The 14,479-nt window shown below is 37.0% G+C and overlaps 1 protein-coding gene across 8 annotated transcripts in view; it reads left to right on the top strand.

Moving 5' to 3' along the window:
* The window catches only part of LOC107705260 (high affinity cAMP-specific 3',5'-cyclic phosphodiesterase 7A-like), a 44,187-nt gene that overhangs the window by 8,241 nt on the left and 21,467 nt on the right, over window positions 1–14,479 (top strand). Inside the window, exon 1 of one of the 8 annotated variants that reach the window (XM_016508478.1) lies at window positions 8,577–8,657. The exons of the other annotated variants lie outside the window; for them this stretch is intronic. Coding sequence (XP_016363964.1) covers window positions 8,598–8,657 — 60 coding nt within the window. The 5' untranslated portion in view covers window positions 8,577–8,597. Of the gene's footprint in view, window positions 1–8,576; window positions 8,658–14,479 lie in introns of those variants that run through there. 8 annotated transcript variants of the gene reach the window in all.

Raw genomic sequence — 14,479 nt, 5'->3', positions numbered from 1 at the left:
TGCATGTTGAGGGGCGAGCTGAGAAGCCTACTAATGTCTTCATCCGTTTGCAACAAAACTTTATAGTTTTGTTGCAAATGAATTAAGAATTTATAGTGCTATATCTCAGCTTAATTAAACATAATTATATTGTATACACGGTTTACAAAATCTGTAAAAATATTGCACTGAAATGTGCGCTGAAGGAATTTGCGTATTTTAATTATAACTGTCACGTTTGTGGTTTTTCATCATTAAACAGTCCGTTTAAATAAATATTCAGAAACACATGCAGTGCTACTTTTTGTCTTTTTTTCTGTGCAGCTCAAAATAGAATAGGCCTATACCCTAAATAAGGATAAATTATATTGGAACGCATCTCCAAAATAAAAGCATACACAGATGCACATTGCCATTAAAATAGTCAGCGCCGAACAACAGGCAAATAAAATATAAACTGAGGTTACAAAAGTGATTCAGTCAAGATCAGTGAGGGATTTTCTTTTCTTTTGTTCTTTGATTAACATTAATGACTGGCGGCAGCGGCTGCTGTCAATTCACGGATCCAATACACCCTTGTTTTCTTTCTCAGCTCTTTGCGTTAACTTAAGACATAACCGATTGTATTTAAGGGATATTTTGATATAATTCTGTGTGTATTTGTCCATTCGAATGTGTAAGAATGCAAGAAAGAGAGCACAGTCCAGTGTTTGCGTATATAAGAGGCGGCTTTTGTGCGTGCTCTTTGTGTGTGCGCGCCCAGCACAGAAAAGAGCGCGCGCGTGCAGAAGCGAGTTCTATTTCGTCTTCTTGCAGTTGAATCTTTTGAAATCACAATAAATGCACATACAGGAATTGAGAAGCAGAATCGAAATTACATTTTATAAGAAGTAATTAGATTCCTGACCTTACGTATCTAATCTGATTTCCAAAATTGGAATAGCTTTTAGATTCCCAACGTTCCTACTAAATTGTTTCATTCTTGCATGCAAAAAGACCTGTATGGTTACTATGGGGCTATGTAAAATATTTTTTGCAACATACTAGGTTTATCATTTGTCATTTTTTCCCGATAATGTCGATAATCGTCTGTTACCTGACTGTTGACATCCACATCGCGATACTTACGAGACATCGACGATATACGATAATATCGTCATATCGCCCAGCCCGAGGTAGAAGCATACATTTTATGCAATTAAAAATAATTATAATAGAATCAATATTAATATTATATTAATGGAATATTTGCATACACATTTAAATAAATAAAAATATATGTGTGTGTCTATATAATGTATAAATATATATTTATATCTACAGCTATAATAAATGTTAATATTATCATTGTAAATGGCAATATGTACATATTTAAAGTATATATTTAATGTATTATTATTGTATTTTAAAGGTGTATATAATTATACTATTTACTGTGATAATATTAATATTTGTAATAATACCACTGATGCCATTTACTATGATCATATTAACATATTGTTGTAGTTATTCCTTTTAGAAATAGGAATTTTTGTTATTATATTATTATTAGTAGTATATGTTTTATGCAAATAATAATAATAATAATAATAAAATATTAATGTTAACATTGTAAATGTATTTATATACACATAATATATATATTAAATATAGTTAGTGTATTATTATTTTATGCAAACAACAGTAATTTAGTATTAATATACATTTTAATATTATAATTGTAAATGGATTTAGTGTGTCCACATTTGTGTGTATGTATTGTGTATATATATACACACACACACACACACACACATATATATATATATATATATAATTTATAAATTATTTTTTTAAATATGTATATCTGCTAGAAGTTAATTTTTAGAAGAATACCAGCATATAAATGGCTTCAGAGCCAACAGACATAGACTAAAGGCCTGCACTAAAGGTTTTAAAGGAGTTTGCTATGTCATGCCATTCAAACAGAATAAAGCTGAACCACAGTTTTTACAGTTTTTGCTAAAATTAAGAATGGTTTCTGCACAGTTGGCGATAAGAGTTTTAAAAGTGTTTTAAAGGGTTAGTTCACCCAAAAATGAAAATTAGCCTGTGTTTTACTCACCCTCAAAGCATCCTAGGTGTATGTGACTTTCTTCTTTCAGACGAATCCAATCGGAGTTATATTAAAAATTGTCGTGGCCCCTCCAAGCCTTTCAATGGGGGTAAGCGGGTGTTGGTTGTCAACAGTTCAGAAGACGTGAAATAAAGTGTGCGCATCCGTAAAAAAACGTCTGAATAAAGGCCTCCTGTAGCGAATCCATGCATTTTTGTAAGATAAATATCCATATTTCAAATGTAATAAACACTTTTTTTTTCTCACTTCCGCTGACTGTCATATGCGGAAGCCGTTCCGGCGGATGACGTAAGACGTCAACGTTGCGTGATTAGTGACGAACGCGGAGACAAAACAAAACGCCGTTCACGAATTAGAAGTACAAAACAAGGATTTGTAAAGAAAAATGTCGGAGGATTTCAATATAAGCCAAGAGGAGACTGGTTTTAATTTGCTAAAGTAAGGAAAATTTGTTTCCTTTGCTCCTGCATTTGTCAGACGTCTTGCGTCATCCGCCTGAACGTCTTCCGTGTACCACAGTCAGCGGAAATGAGAAAAAAGTGCTTATTACGTTTGAAATATGGATATTTATCTTACAAAAATGCATGGATTCGCTACAGGAGGCCTTTATTCACCCCCTGGAGCCGTGTGAGGGACATTTTATTACAGATACATTTATTACGGATTTTATTCTGAACTGTTGACAACCAACACCCGCTTACCCCCATTGAAAGGCTTGGAGGGGCCAGGACAATTTTTAATATAACTCCGATTGGATTCGTCTGAAAGAAGAAAGTCACATACACCTAGGATGCTTTGAGGGTGAGTAAAACCCAGGCTAATTTTCATTTTTGGGTGAACTAACCCTTTAACATCTCCATGCATCAACTATAAAGCACACCATTCAACAGATTGCTGTATGTCACAAACAGCGCCTCAGAGTTGGACCAGTAGTGTTTTAGATGGTTATACACACTTTGCAGGCTCGTAGAGGCAGGGCAATTATCTTTTTGTAAACACTGAATTTTTGTGTTCGTGCAGTCATAAAACATAAATGACTGTTGCAACGCTTGTGCGTGTGTGTAGGTGCCCCTCGCTGCTGTGTTTGTTAGGCTACCATTGCAGAGGGAGGTAGTTAAGCATGTGCCTGGACTCTGGGGGCAGTGGTTTGGGCTGCAGCCAACATCACAGATGGCCAGGATCTCTCGCTCTCCATCGTCATTCTTCTCTTCACTCTTTTTCCCCTCTCAACTTCTCCCACACTTGTTTTTCTCAAACATGCTTTTTGTAAACCAATGAACGGCTTCCCAAAAACTAAGGTGTTGCGATATCAGTCACAGTCTATGATTTTAGCAGCGTTACACATACATGCGGCCCAAACACACTTGAAATAACAAAGACCAGGGAATGAAAAAGTCCACTTGCATTGTGTTTAGTAATTGCAACGTGTTTTCAAGAATCCCAATAACATGTCAGATTATGCCGTGCTTTCTAGCAGGTTAAGGCAGTTGCCGTGTCTCTGATGTGCCTGTGCTCGTGATTCACACACTTATTCATGTGCTGCATTACTTTACTGCGTCACTGACTTATCAGCAGCTCGACAGCATGTTTTTGCCATTTAGGCAGAGCAGCCTGTTCCCGAGCGGCATGTGAAGCATTGCGGTCCTCCGGTGTGTCCGCCATATCTGTGGGCTCTCGCTGACACCGTTGGCAGCTAGTTTGCAAGTGGAGAGCCAAAGGTATATCACATCATTGTGTGTGTGTGTGTGTGTGTGTGTGGATGGAAGGCCAACATGCTTGCTTGAACTGCGTTTGTTGGAGCTCATATCAGCCGTGTTTGGTGGTGCAGACAGGACGAGGAGGAGTTTTTTTTTTTTGAAGGAGTTTGTTTATTTCACTCATGCGATAAGGTTTTTTTGTGCCGTGTTAGACTGACGTAGTTTCAGGATGTGGTAAGAATGTGGAGGGAGCCGTTCGGTTTTCAGTATTTCACAACTTGCTGCTGGTGTGTGTAAATGTGTGAGTAACCCTTGCACTGCCAAGACTGCTTTCACATTCAACATTAACTTTCAGTTGCGTTTGCATTCGCTCTGTGTCTATAGTTTGTGTTTTGCTGTTCAGGTCAATAGGTTTTAAAGACGCCGTTTGAATGGAGGCACATCTGGATGGCGGATCTTGTGCATTAAAGTTTTGCGTTTGTTTGGAAATGATGCAAATCTCCGCCCTTGTTGACAGGCATTCAGTATCTCGCTTGAAAGTTTTTCTTGCACCATCCTGATGTCATATCCCTTACATATGGGACTCTGAGATATTTTGTTTGGGTGGCATTTTTGCACATTAAACACATTGTACTTTTTTGTGTAATTCTTATTCATGCTACTTAAGAACTGTGTAGTGATTTTTTTTTTGTCTAGATATAATTTGATTTATTTTATCACTTCAATTAAATTTTTTTTATATCTGTATAAAATATTTAAATTACATTAAAATATATAGAATTAAGATTAAACATTAAGGTTGATATTAATTGATTACTTTATAAAAATATTGATTTGATTTGGGTGGATGTTCGGGTGGCATTTCTGCAAAAACGATCCCTTGCGTTGAGCTCTGTTTGGTTTGTTGACTCCATTGTTGGCTCAATGAAGTGACCGTTGTATGTCATGTCACGATATAACACTGATTCACTTCCTGTGACATTAATCCTTTGTTGCACTACAAAACGGCCATCAGCAAATTGTGCTGCCGTCTCACAGCAAGGCTACCGGATCTGCCATTGAGAACGCTGAGTTCTGTTACACAACGTGTTGAGAAGTTTAACTGTAGGAGCAACCGCAAGTTTGACGCAGTTTACTGGTATTGCTTAATAGTTCATGCAAAAGTGTCAGCATTTACTCACCTTCATGTTGTTCCAAACCTCTATGACATTATTTCTTCAGCAGAACAAGAAAGAAGAATTGTTTCTGTCAGTACAACTAATATGAGTGGGCCCCAAACAACTTTAGACTCCATTGACTCCCATTGTATGGACAAAAAAAACCTTTTTATGAAGAAAGTCATACAGGTTTGGAACAATCTGAAGAAATTGAATATAGTGCAAATCTACTTAACTAATAAGTTGCACACTAGAAGATATCTTGAACAATGTTTCAGCTGTTTTTGTCTACACAATGAATGTCATTGGGTCCAAAACAACTTTCAGGAAGAAAGTCATACAGGTTTGGAACCACATGATGAAAGAAAAGAAAGCGCAGGTGTACTTAACTAATAAGTACGTTTATATTGCGACCTGACCGACTCTATAACCTGCGCAGTAAAAACAGCGTTTATGGCTTGGCACTTACAGGAATGTGCACTACCGTTATCCAGCATCTCACAGCATGGTGCTATAACTCATGAGGACGCTTTGAATTTATGAGCCCTCTCCGAGGCCTGTTCCTTTAATCTGAGGGAGTTTAGAAGCACAGCGTCGGATAAGGTTTAATGGGAATCTGTCTGGCTTCCTCTTTTGTTTGCTTGTTCTGTCATGAACCCACTCCCTTTTTTTTCTCGCCTGCAATTAGACAAGAGGAAGAAATAAGTTTGAGCTTGACTATAAACTGACCGTTATCGCTTTCAAGAAAAAAATGCAGATACGTGCTTAGAGGATTGAATGCTGCAACCCTGCGGCACACCCGACCCGAGATGACCTTATTGTGCTGGCCTTTGTTGCAATTCATACTAAGTCAAGTTGGATCAATATGAAATAAAACACCCTTTTTTGGTTTTTAAACATATATCAGCAAGAAAAAAAGGATTCCATAATAAGCAGACTTTTAGGAACTCCTTTTAGGGAAATTGGAAAGGCTTTATGGCCAAAACATGAGGAGGATTTCATTCAGTTTGAGTCATAAAATCTTTTGCAGAAGACACACATGTATAATTAAAATGGACATTTATTAATGTGTACATTTATGTCCATGACAATTGAACACATTGTACTTTGTGTAATTATAAGTCATGAATCATGATGTTTCTCAGTATAATGGTTGGAGGTAATAGTGATTTTGTATTGATATCAATTTCTTTTTTTTCATTGGTTACATAAAAATTAAATGTAAAAAATTATATTGAATTACATGCATTCATGCTGAGATTGACTAAAGTATAAATCAAATATTTATATATGCATAAAAAATAATTGTATCAGCTGCAAATATTGTACTATTTTCAGTAAAGTGAATTGTTTAGAATGTACTGTACTCAAATGTCGTGACAATAATGTAAAACATAAACCTAAAATCTATTAATCCTAAAAACAAGCCTATTTTTTTAATGTAATATATTATTTCTTTGTCTTTTTTCTTTTTTTTTCTCCTTTTTTTTTAATAAAAATTGACTCAGGCAATACTTTGAGATTCACTCTATGAGATTCACAAGTTGGCCACTCAAAAAGCATCTCAGACTGCAAGGTTGTAAATGTGGTGCTGATAAGAGCTGATTCTGGTTTTTGGTCCAAACCCTGATCTGAAACAACTGTAATCAGACTTCATGTTGGCAGACCTTGGACTAGTATCAAACAGATCACTCAGAAATGTTGAATGTTTTTTTTCTGTCCAAACAGGCTGTATTACATTAATGAAATGAGGCCGAGTTTACACCCCTGACTCCCCTCATGACGCGCTGTCAGGGATTTTTGTTTGGACCTGGGCCTGAGAGCCGAGAGCACGGGGTCAGGAACAGGAGCCTCATGAGGACCACGTCATGCTCTCCATCATTACACTTCCTGTGTTTGACTCAGGAATCCACAGCTGCGATGGCCCCTCTCTCAGCCGTTAGGCTCTCGAATGCAAATACGCAGATCGTCAGCTGTGCTTTTTATTAGACATGTGACCCAGCGCGCAACTACCGTGTCATTGATCTCACATTTACATGAGTGCCAGTAAGTCTGTACTGGGAGAAACATTCAAAGCAGAGAGGACGTTGGGTTTTGGACGCAGCGGTGGGGGTTTTCCCGGACTGTAAGCGAAGATGTTTAAATAGGAATGATATGTGATTGTGGCGCTCATTCCACACATGCTATCGGCAGGTTCGAATGTGGCTCGCTTCTGCGAAACGGGGCCGTTAGTGTCTTTGAGTTGCGAGAAAAGTCTGTTTTCTGTGACTGTGGTTGCGGGGGTTCGGCTCATCCAACTTGCCGTTCTGCTATTTATGGAAATGCTTCTCCGCAGATAGATGCGGTGATGTCACTGCAAAGAGAGGCCAACTTTGGTCTGAGAGAGGGAGCTTGTGTTACACCTGTTCCTAAAATGAGTCCAAGCCACACTTAAAAGCTGAAAACATAAATCATTATGCTTTTGGCTTTCATTGTAGATTCTTGCTCAACAATAGATTCACTTCATTTTGTTGGAAATTACGCTATTCTTTATTAAAGTCCAAAATTGAAATGGTGTTTGCAACATTTTATTTGCATAATGTGAATATTGTGCAAAAAATGGATTTTGTGTATTTTTTTTGTCCTTTTTTTGTTTTTTGGAGGGAAGGGGTTGAAAAAAAGACCCGAAAAATAATTTGAGTTGGAGCATGTTAGTATATTTTGATGAAAAATTGTGAGAACCTACATTTTCTTTAGAATAATGTGCACTGATGAATTATTCTTATTAAACCATGAAGATTTGTTGAAGTTATGATTTAATGCTAATTTTAACCATTACAGTTAATTAAATTAATGCAACAATAAATGTGCGCAGAATAATGCAGCCTGTTATTTGATGGACCTCTACTTAATATTGTGTAAAAATTGCAAGTTTGCATTGTCATAGTGGTAAATATGATCAAGTATTAGAAAATATTCTTAATATTTATAATATATAAAATATTCATCATAATAGCTTATACAATATGCATTCTAAATTTATCACATTTATATACTATATATGTAGTTTACATATTGACTGAATGTTAAAAAACAAGTAAAAAAATTAATCTAGCTCCAAATAGACCCTTGAACTAGATTCTTATGAGAAGTGAGTCCTTGAGGTCAACAAAGCCGCAAATTAAATATAAATATACTCCATGATAGCAAGCACACATCTTTGATTACAAGGCGGCAGAGAAGCTGACAGTGTTTTATTTAGAAAATAAAGCATACAGTCTGCTCTCTGCACTGCTGATAAGGAGACTCTAACATGCTCTCCTCCTGCCAGCCCCTCCCACCATGTGCGTCAGTGGCACTGCTGGTCTGGTTGGCTGTTGCTAGGTGGCTGCGTGTGAGTGTGTATGAGAGAGAGAAAGAGAGAGAGACATTTAGGGCTAACACGGTCAGCTCGTTTAAGTGTGTGTGCGTTTGTGTGTACAACTAAGACAGCTGCAAAAAGCTCAGCACGCATTCTGTCTGGGCCTTGAGCTGGTCTCCGGCCATCTACAGTCGCGCACACACGCAAACACACGTACGCAAATCCATACACCCACATACTGACATACACTGTAACACCTGCACACAAACTGACACAGAGACTATGATCCACAGTTTTCGCAAGGTCCAATGGGAATAGCTCTGATTTGGTCTATAATCACGATTCTTGTCAGATGGATTTTTTCTAAGGTAGGTTTCGGTGGAATTCCTAGTTGGCTCGGCGTTTATTACGCGATAACCCTTAACAACTGTTCTCCGTATGTTTTGGAGAGAAAACTAACTTTGTTAATAGGCCAAACGCTTTGTCGTGTGGATCAAGATCAGATACAGATCGTGACTTACAGATAACTTCACTTTGAAAGTTGCTCGCGTGGGGCTTGCTAATCAAGTAGAGATTATGAGTCAGCGAGGAAACCCCACCGAACCGCACACAGACCCGCTCGCCATGGCTCAAACCATAGCAGTCACCTTGGAAGAGTGAATGAATTTTCCATTCGGTTATATTCAGTATTTGAGTTGTAAAACGTCTTACACTTGCTTTCATCTTTGTGAACATCTGGTGTGGACTAATCAGATGCTTTATGGTTTAGTTCTGATATGGTAAAATGCATTATTTTGTTTCAGATATAAACACAGAAGAGACAATATACATTTTGTGAAATAGATTAAAGTAATAAACTTTAACATTGCAATGAAACCAAAGTACCAACAGATCTTTTCTTCTGTATTATGATATCTTAATGAAACGGATTATCGGAAAAAATAAAAAAAATGTGGTTTTGCACGTCGGTTTTTGAGTGGATGGAGGCAGACCTGAATGCAAGATTGTGGTTTGTTGCTTTGGGATAAAGTGATTACTTGAGTAATTTGATTAAATTTGGCATGAAACGGAAGTTGCGACAGATCTTTTTTCCTGTATTGTTGTCCAAATTTAACAGATTATTGAAAAAGAAAAAAAACTGTAGGATGGGGGCTCAGTTTTATCCATTAATTGTTGATTGATTTATTTTGTTAAAAAAATAAATTAAACTCATGATTAGACTTGTGCCGGTATTCGGTAATGCGATATATCACGGTAATGAATATGCACGATATTGTTATCGTGGGCACTTCTAAATACCGTGAATAATTATATATTACAAATTATTCCGAATTTTGAATGCATTTTATGAATACTTTTCCCATCAACTGGTCAAAATGCACAACACCGCTGTATGCTGCGTGAAAGACGCGTGCGCACTCTGACGTAAACAAGCGCGGACTAGAAGCACATGGCGGAACATGTGAGAGACGCTCTGAACGCGCACTTTCACTCTCTGACAGCAGATGGCGATAAACTGCAAAAATAATAATAATAATAATAATAATAATTAATTTAAATGCAGCCGTTACCCCGGAAACCCTGTAAACAAAGCAGCTGCACTACTTTCTGTTTCTGAACCGTGTTTAAATGATTTAATACTTAATGATTTAATAGGCCAAATACTTAAAGACTTAGTAGGCTATTTATTTTCAAACTTTTTTTACATTTTAATCTGGGACTACAACATGCCCTAGATATTGTTTGAAAGGGTTTTGATTCTTTATTGTTCGGTCACACTTTACACCCCCCCCCCCCCCCCCCAAAGAAAAATTCAAAACTTGATCAATTCTAAAAAGCGCATAAAAAAGTATGTGCTTAAGTCAAAAAAGTTTTGTTTTTTTAACCGATAAGAAGACATGCCAATACATTACAATAGAAACACACTTAACAAATAAATTCCTTGATGTACACCAAAAATGTCTTTGAGACTTTGCCTCAACAGATCATGAGATTGGATAATGGAATTAACCAGCGAACCGATCTCATCGCACACCATCTCAAATGTTATTTTTATTTATTTAATTTTTAAAAGTTATTTTTGGGCGTTTTTTTGCCTTTATTAGGATAGGACAGTATGTAGACAGGAAGCAAAGTGAAAGAAAGAGAGAGAAAGAGAGAGGGTGGGGGATCGGGAAAGGTCCACAAGCTGGGACTCGAACTTGGGACACCCGAAGCGCAACGGCGCTATATGTCGCCACGCTGCCCATGAGGCTATTGGTGCCAACCTCAAATGTTATTTTGAATAATTTTGTTTTGTTATTTTGAAATGCCTGAGCCAAAGTCTGTCATCAAAAAGATTTGGTAAAATCTTCCATGTTTCGCACGTTTGCGTACCCAAACCTCAAATCATCCGAATGCAAGATAATATGACAGCGTTTGTTATTGCGCTTCATCTGCACACTCTGAGGTACAAGTCATTTGTTATGTAGGAAAAAAACACACTTGCTTTCCTGATTGCAGCAACTTCCATTTTAGTATTGATACTTTGGGCCAGTTTTCCAGGAAATGACGATTTTATCCTTGAACACATGGATTGGAAACAGTGATTTATTTGAAGATGTTTTTGTTACTCAAATAAGCACGACATTCACAACCACACCAGTAATCTCACATCGACAACACAGTTCCTCTCCCACTCCTCTTCCTGCACCCGCATGCTAACACCTGAACATGCGCATGCGCTAACTTTATATTTACCCGGAAGAACCTTCTTCCAAGCGAACAGGGTCGGGGGAAAATAACATGTTAACAGTTTTATGCAATATTCTAATTTTGCGCACAAGTTAAATTCACAACTTTGGAAGGAAATGTAGCTGATAATATGCAAATGGAAAATAGCAGCAGATCTCCTATCTATTGTGCATTGGATTATTCATTATTTTAACGAAAAGTCTAGTTCTTTCTGCTTTGTTTCATATGTTACCATATTTAAAATTATTTTCCATTTTATATTCTGTTGCAAATCTTGGCTGGCTTTGGCTATGGCCGGCTGACTAACCTAAGTATGAATTTGAACCTCTTTCAGTTTTTGCAGTTAAGTCTCATGTAGTTATGTCTCAATTTATAGACATTCATCAATGCTGTTCTGGTCCCAATGATTATTCAAATAAATTAAAAAGTTAATCTTGAAATGTTGTTTTTTTCAGGCAGTCCATGCGGTAAACAAAGAGGAACAAAGTGCTGAATAATTTTCCCACTGCCTTTTCCTGGATTAGTTTATAGGAAGTGGTGATGCTGTTTTCTCCTGTTTGAAAGCCTCAGTCGAACCTCCAGCGGGAGACGGTGGTGTGGAATGGAGTCCGCTGTGGTTGTGGCGTGTTACTGTGAAGTCTCTTGGTGAATTGATTGGGCTCCATCCCTCTTCACACAAGCCCTTAACTTGTTTCGCATCCAAACGCTGTGTCAATAATTGGCTTGTAGGCCTGCTAACCTGTTCAAATAGACCCCTCAAAGCATTGCTAAAATTCCTCAAGAGCTTCATAAAAGGTGGTAATCGTGCCTTTTACCACCATCAAAGCAGTCCTTACGTTTGCTGTAGCAAGAAATACATAATTTAATCAGCATTTGGACATATAGAGTTGTTAAACGGTGGTAATCAGGTGGAGTCGGTGGCATGAAGGTTGTATGAAAACTTCCAAGGAATGGGAATCACTAAACTTGTCTTGGTTATCATAGTTCCTCTTAGCAAGGCACTTAAAGGGATAGTTCACCCAAAAATGAAAATTCTGTCATTAATTACTCGCCCTCATGTCGTTCCAAACCCGTAAGACCTTCGTTCATCTTCGGAACACAAATTAAGATATTTTTGATGCATTCCGAGAGCTCTCTACCCTCCATAGACAGCAAGGATCCTTACACGATCAAGGCTCAGAAATGTAGCAAGGATATCGTTAAAATAATCCATGTGACATCAATGGTTCAACCGTAATTTTACGAAGCTACGAGAATACTTTTTGTGCGCAAATAAAACAAAAATAACGACTTTATTAAACAATTCGTCTCCTCCGCATCACCCTATAGGCACTATTTTGGAGAGTATCACATACGTAAACAACGTATGCAACGTATGTACGTGGATATGTTGTTTACGTTCAGATCAAAGCGTAAACGGCGTACGGTGCTGCTGGCACAGAACAGCATACGTTATTTATGTATGTGATACTCTCCAAAATGGCGCTATAGGGTGACGCGGAGGAGACGAATTGTTGAATAAAGGCGTTATTTTTGTTTTCTTTGCGCACATAAAGTATTCTCGTAGCTTCGTAAAATTACGGTTGAACCACTGATGTCACATGGATAATTTTAACGATCTCCTTGCTACATTTCTAAGCCTTGATCGTGTAAGGATCCTTGCTCTCTATGGAGGGTCAGAGAGCTCTCGGAATGCATCAAAAATATCTTAATTTGTGTTCCGAAGATGAACAAAGGTATTACAGGTTTGGAACGAACATGAGGGTGAGTAATTAATGACAGAATTTTCATTTTTGGGTGAACTATCCCTTGAACATCAGGTTTTCCCAATGGAGCTGTTCCTGAAGTTGGTGTACTGCAGGTAGGCTTTGGGATGGAACCTTGATGATTTGGGATTCTCCTTGAGTAATTTGATTAGAGTCACGATTAAATGGAAGTTGCAACAGATCCTTTCTTCTGCATTTTGATGTACATTTGAGTTTAAAGGGGTTATTGAGAAATTTTATCCATTGGTTGTTGATTGAATTTTGAGATGTTGGTGTTGCACTCCAAAATGAATGAGAGGTTGCAGTTGATATAAAAAAGGGGTGGGGTTTAAACAGCCTTAAATGATTGGAGAAATATGCCATAAATCACCAGAAAGAAGTCTGATGTTTCACCAGAAATTCAAAAGAAAGTCAATACTATAAAGTTGATTTATAATATAGGCCTAAATGTTTAATTCATTACATTTATTTATGATTATCTAATTATATTGATATTTATTAAATTACATATCTATTATCAGCTAATACCAATAAATTAAAAAATGTCTGATAACTAATACGGTCCATTACAAATCTTTACAGTGACGGTGAGACAAACAAGGATGAAAGTGTAGATGGAGCTCCCCTAAAAATGGCATATGTCAAACATTTGACAGCTACATAATATTAAAACTACGTAAATGGTGACAGCAGTTGTTTGTCCGCATTGTGAAACCAAACGTATAACAATGGTCCATCTTGTAAACAGAGTTAACACACCCAGGATTCATTCTAGAGATAATATATGGAATGTTTTGCTTTTATGTCATTGTAGATAGATGTTCTCACATCTTATTTTTTTGACTGCTTGTCCAGTCATAAGCATGTGCTGTGTTTTATTATAATTAGATAAAGCCATTAATTTACATTGCAAATGCCTGGTATCATGGTGAAGTAGGCATGACTACATGCATTTTTGAGACGCGAGATGTTGATCGTCTAAATAGTTTAGCTGAACATGATGTCTCAATGAGGTATTTAAGAAACATCAACGAATGACACATAAAAGAATGAATTGTTGAACAAACTAGCTGGATGGGTTTGAGTTTCAGGTTCACCTGAGGCTATGGAGAGTCTTGTGTCAGATGGATGCAACAGTGTTTAGACAACTAAGAAACTTTTGACCAATTATAAATGAGACCGAACATAATCCGGTTGGTAGTGCATTGGATTATTCAATATTTTGGCTAATACATTTTTTAAACACATTTTTTTAAATTTATACTTTAAAAGTCTAGTAATCTCTGCTCCATTTAACACATTTGACTATTTTTCCATTTTATTGGATGCAAAAGTTAGTCTGGGTTTGGCTTTGGCTAGCTGACTAGGCTAAGTAATGAGTCAAAACTCTTTCAGTTTGTGTAGTTAAGTTTCAATTAGTTATAGGGATGCACCGAAATGAAAATTCTTGACCGAAGCCGGAACCGAACAAAATGAAACAATGGACCGAATACCGAACACGGTTTTTCGAGTTTTTTTCCCCCATGTATTTTGCCAATTTTTTTTCACCATTGGATAAATTAAATAGCCAAAATGTGCTTTTTACTGGTTTGTCTTGCTTTTCAAAGAAAAAAATAAATTACAAAACAACAATTTAAAAATATTTAACACTGAACATTTTTTAACATTCTAGCAGACACTATACCAACAAA

This window comes from Sinocyclocheilus rhinocerous, unplaced genomic scaffold (genome assembly GCF_001515625.1).
Source record: "Sinocyclocheilus rhinocerous isolate Xijiao unplaced genomic scaffold, SAMN03320098_v1.1 scaffold594, whole genome shotgun sequence".
NCBI classification, from domain to species: Eukaryota; Metazoa; Chordata; class Actinopteri; order Cypriniformes; family Cyprinidae; genus Sinocyclocheilus; species Sinocyclocheilus rhinocerous.
This window is presented reverse-complemented; position numbering and strand designations above follow the sequence as displayed.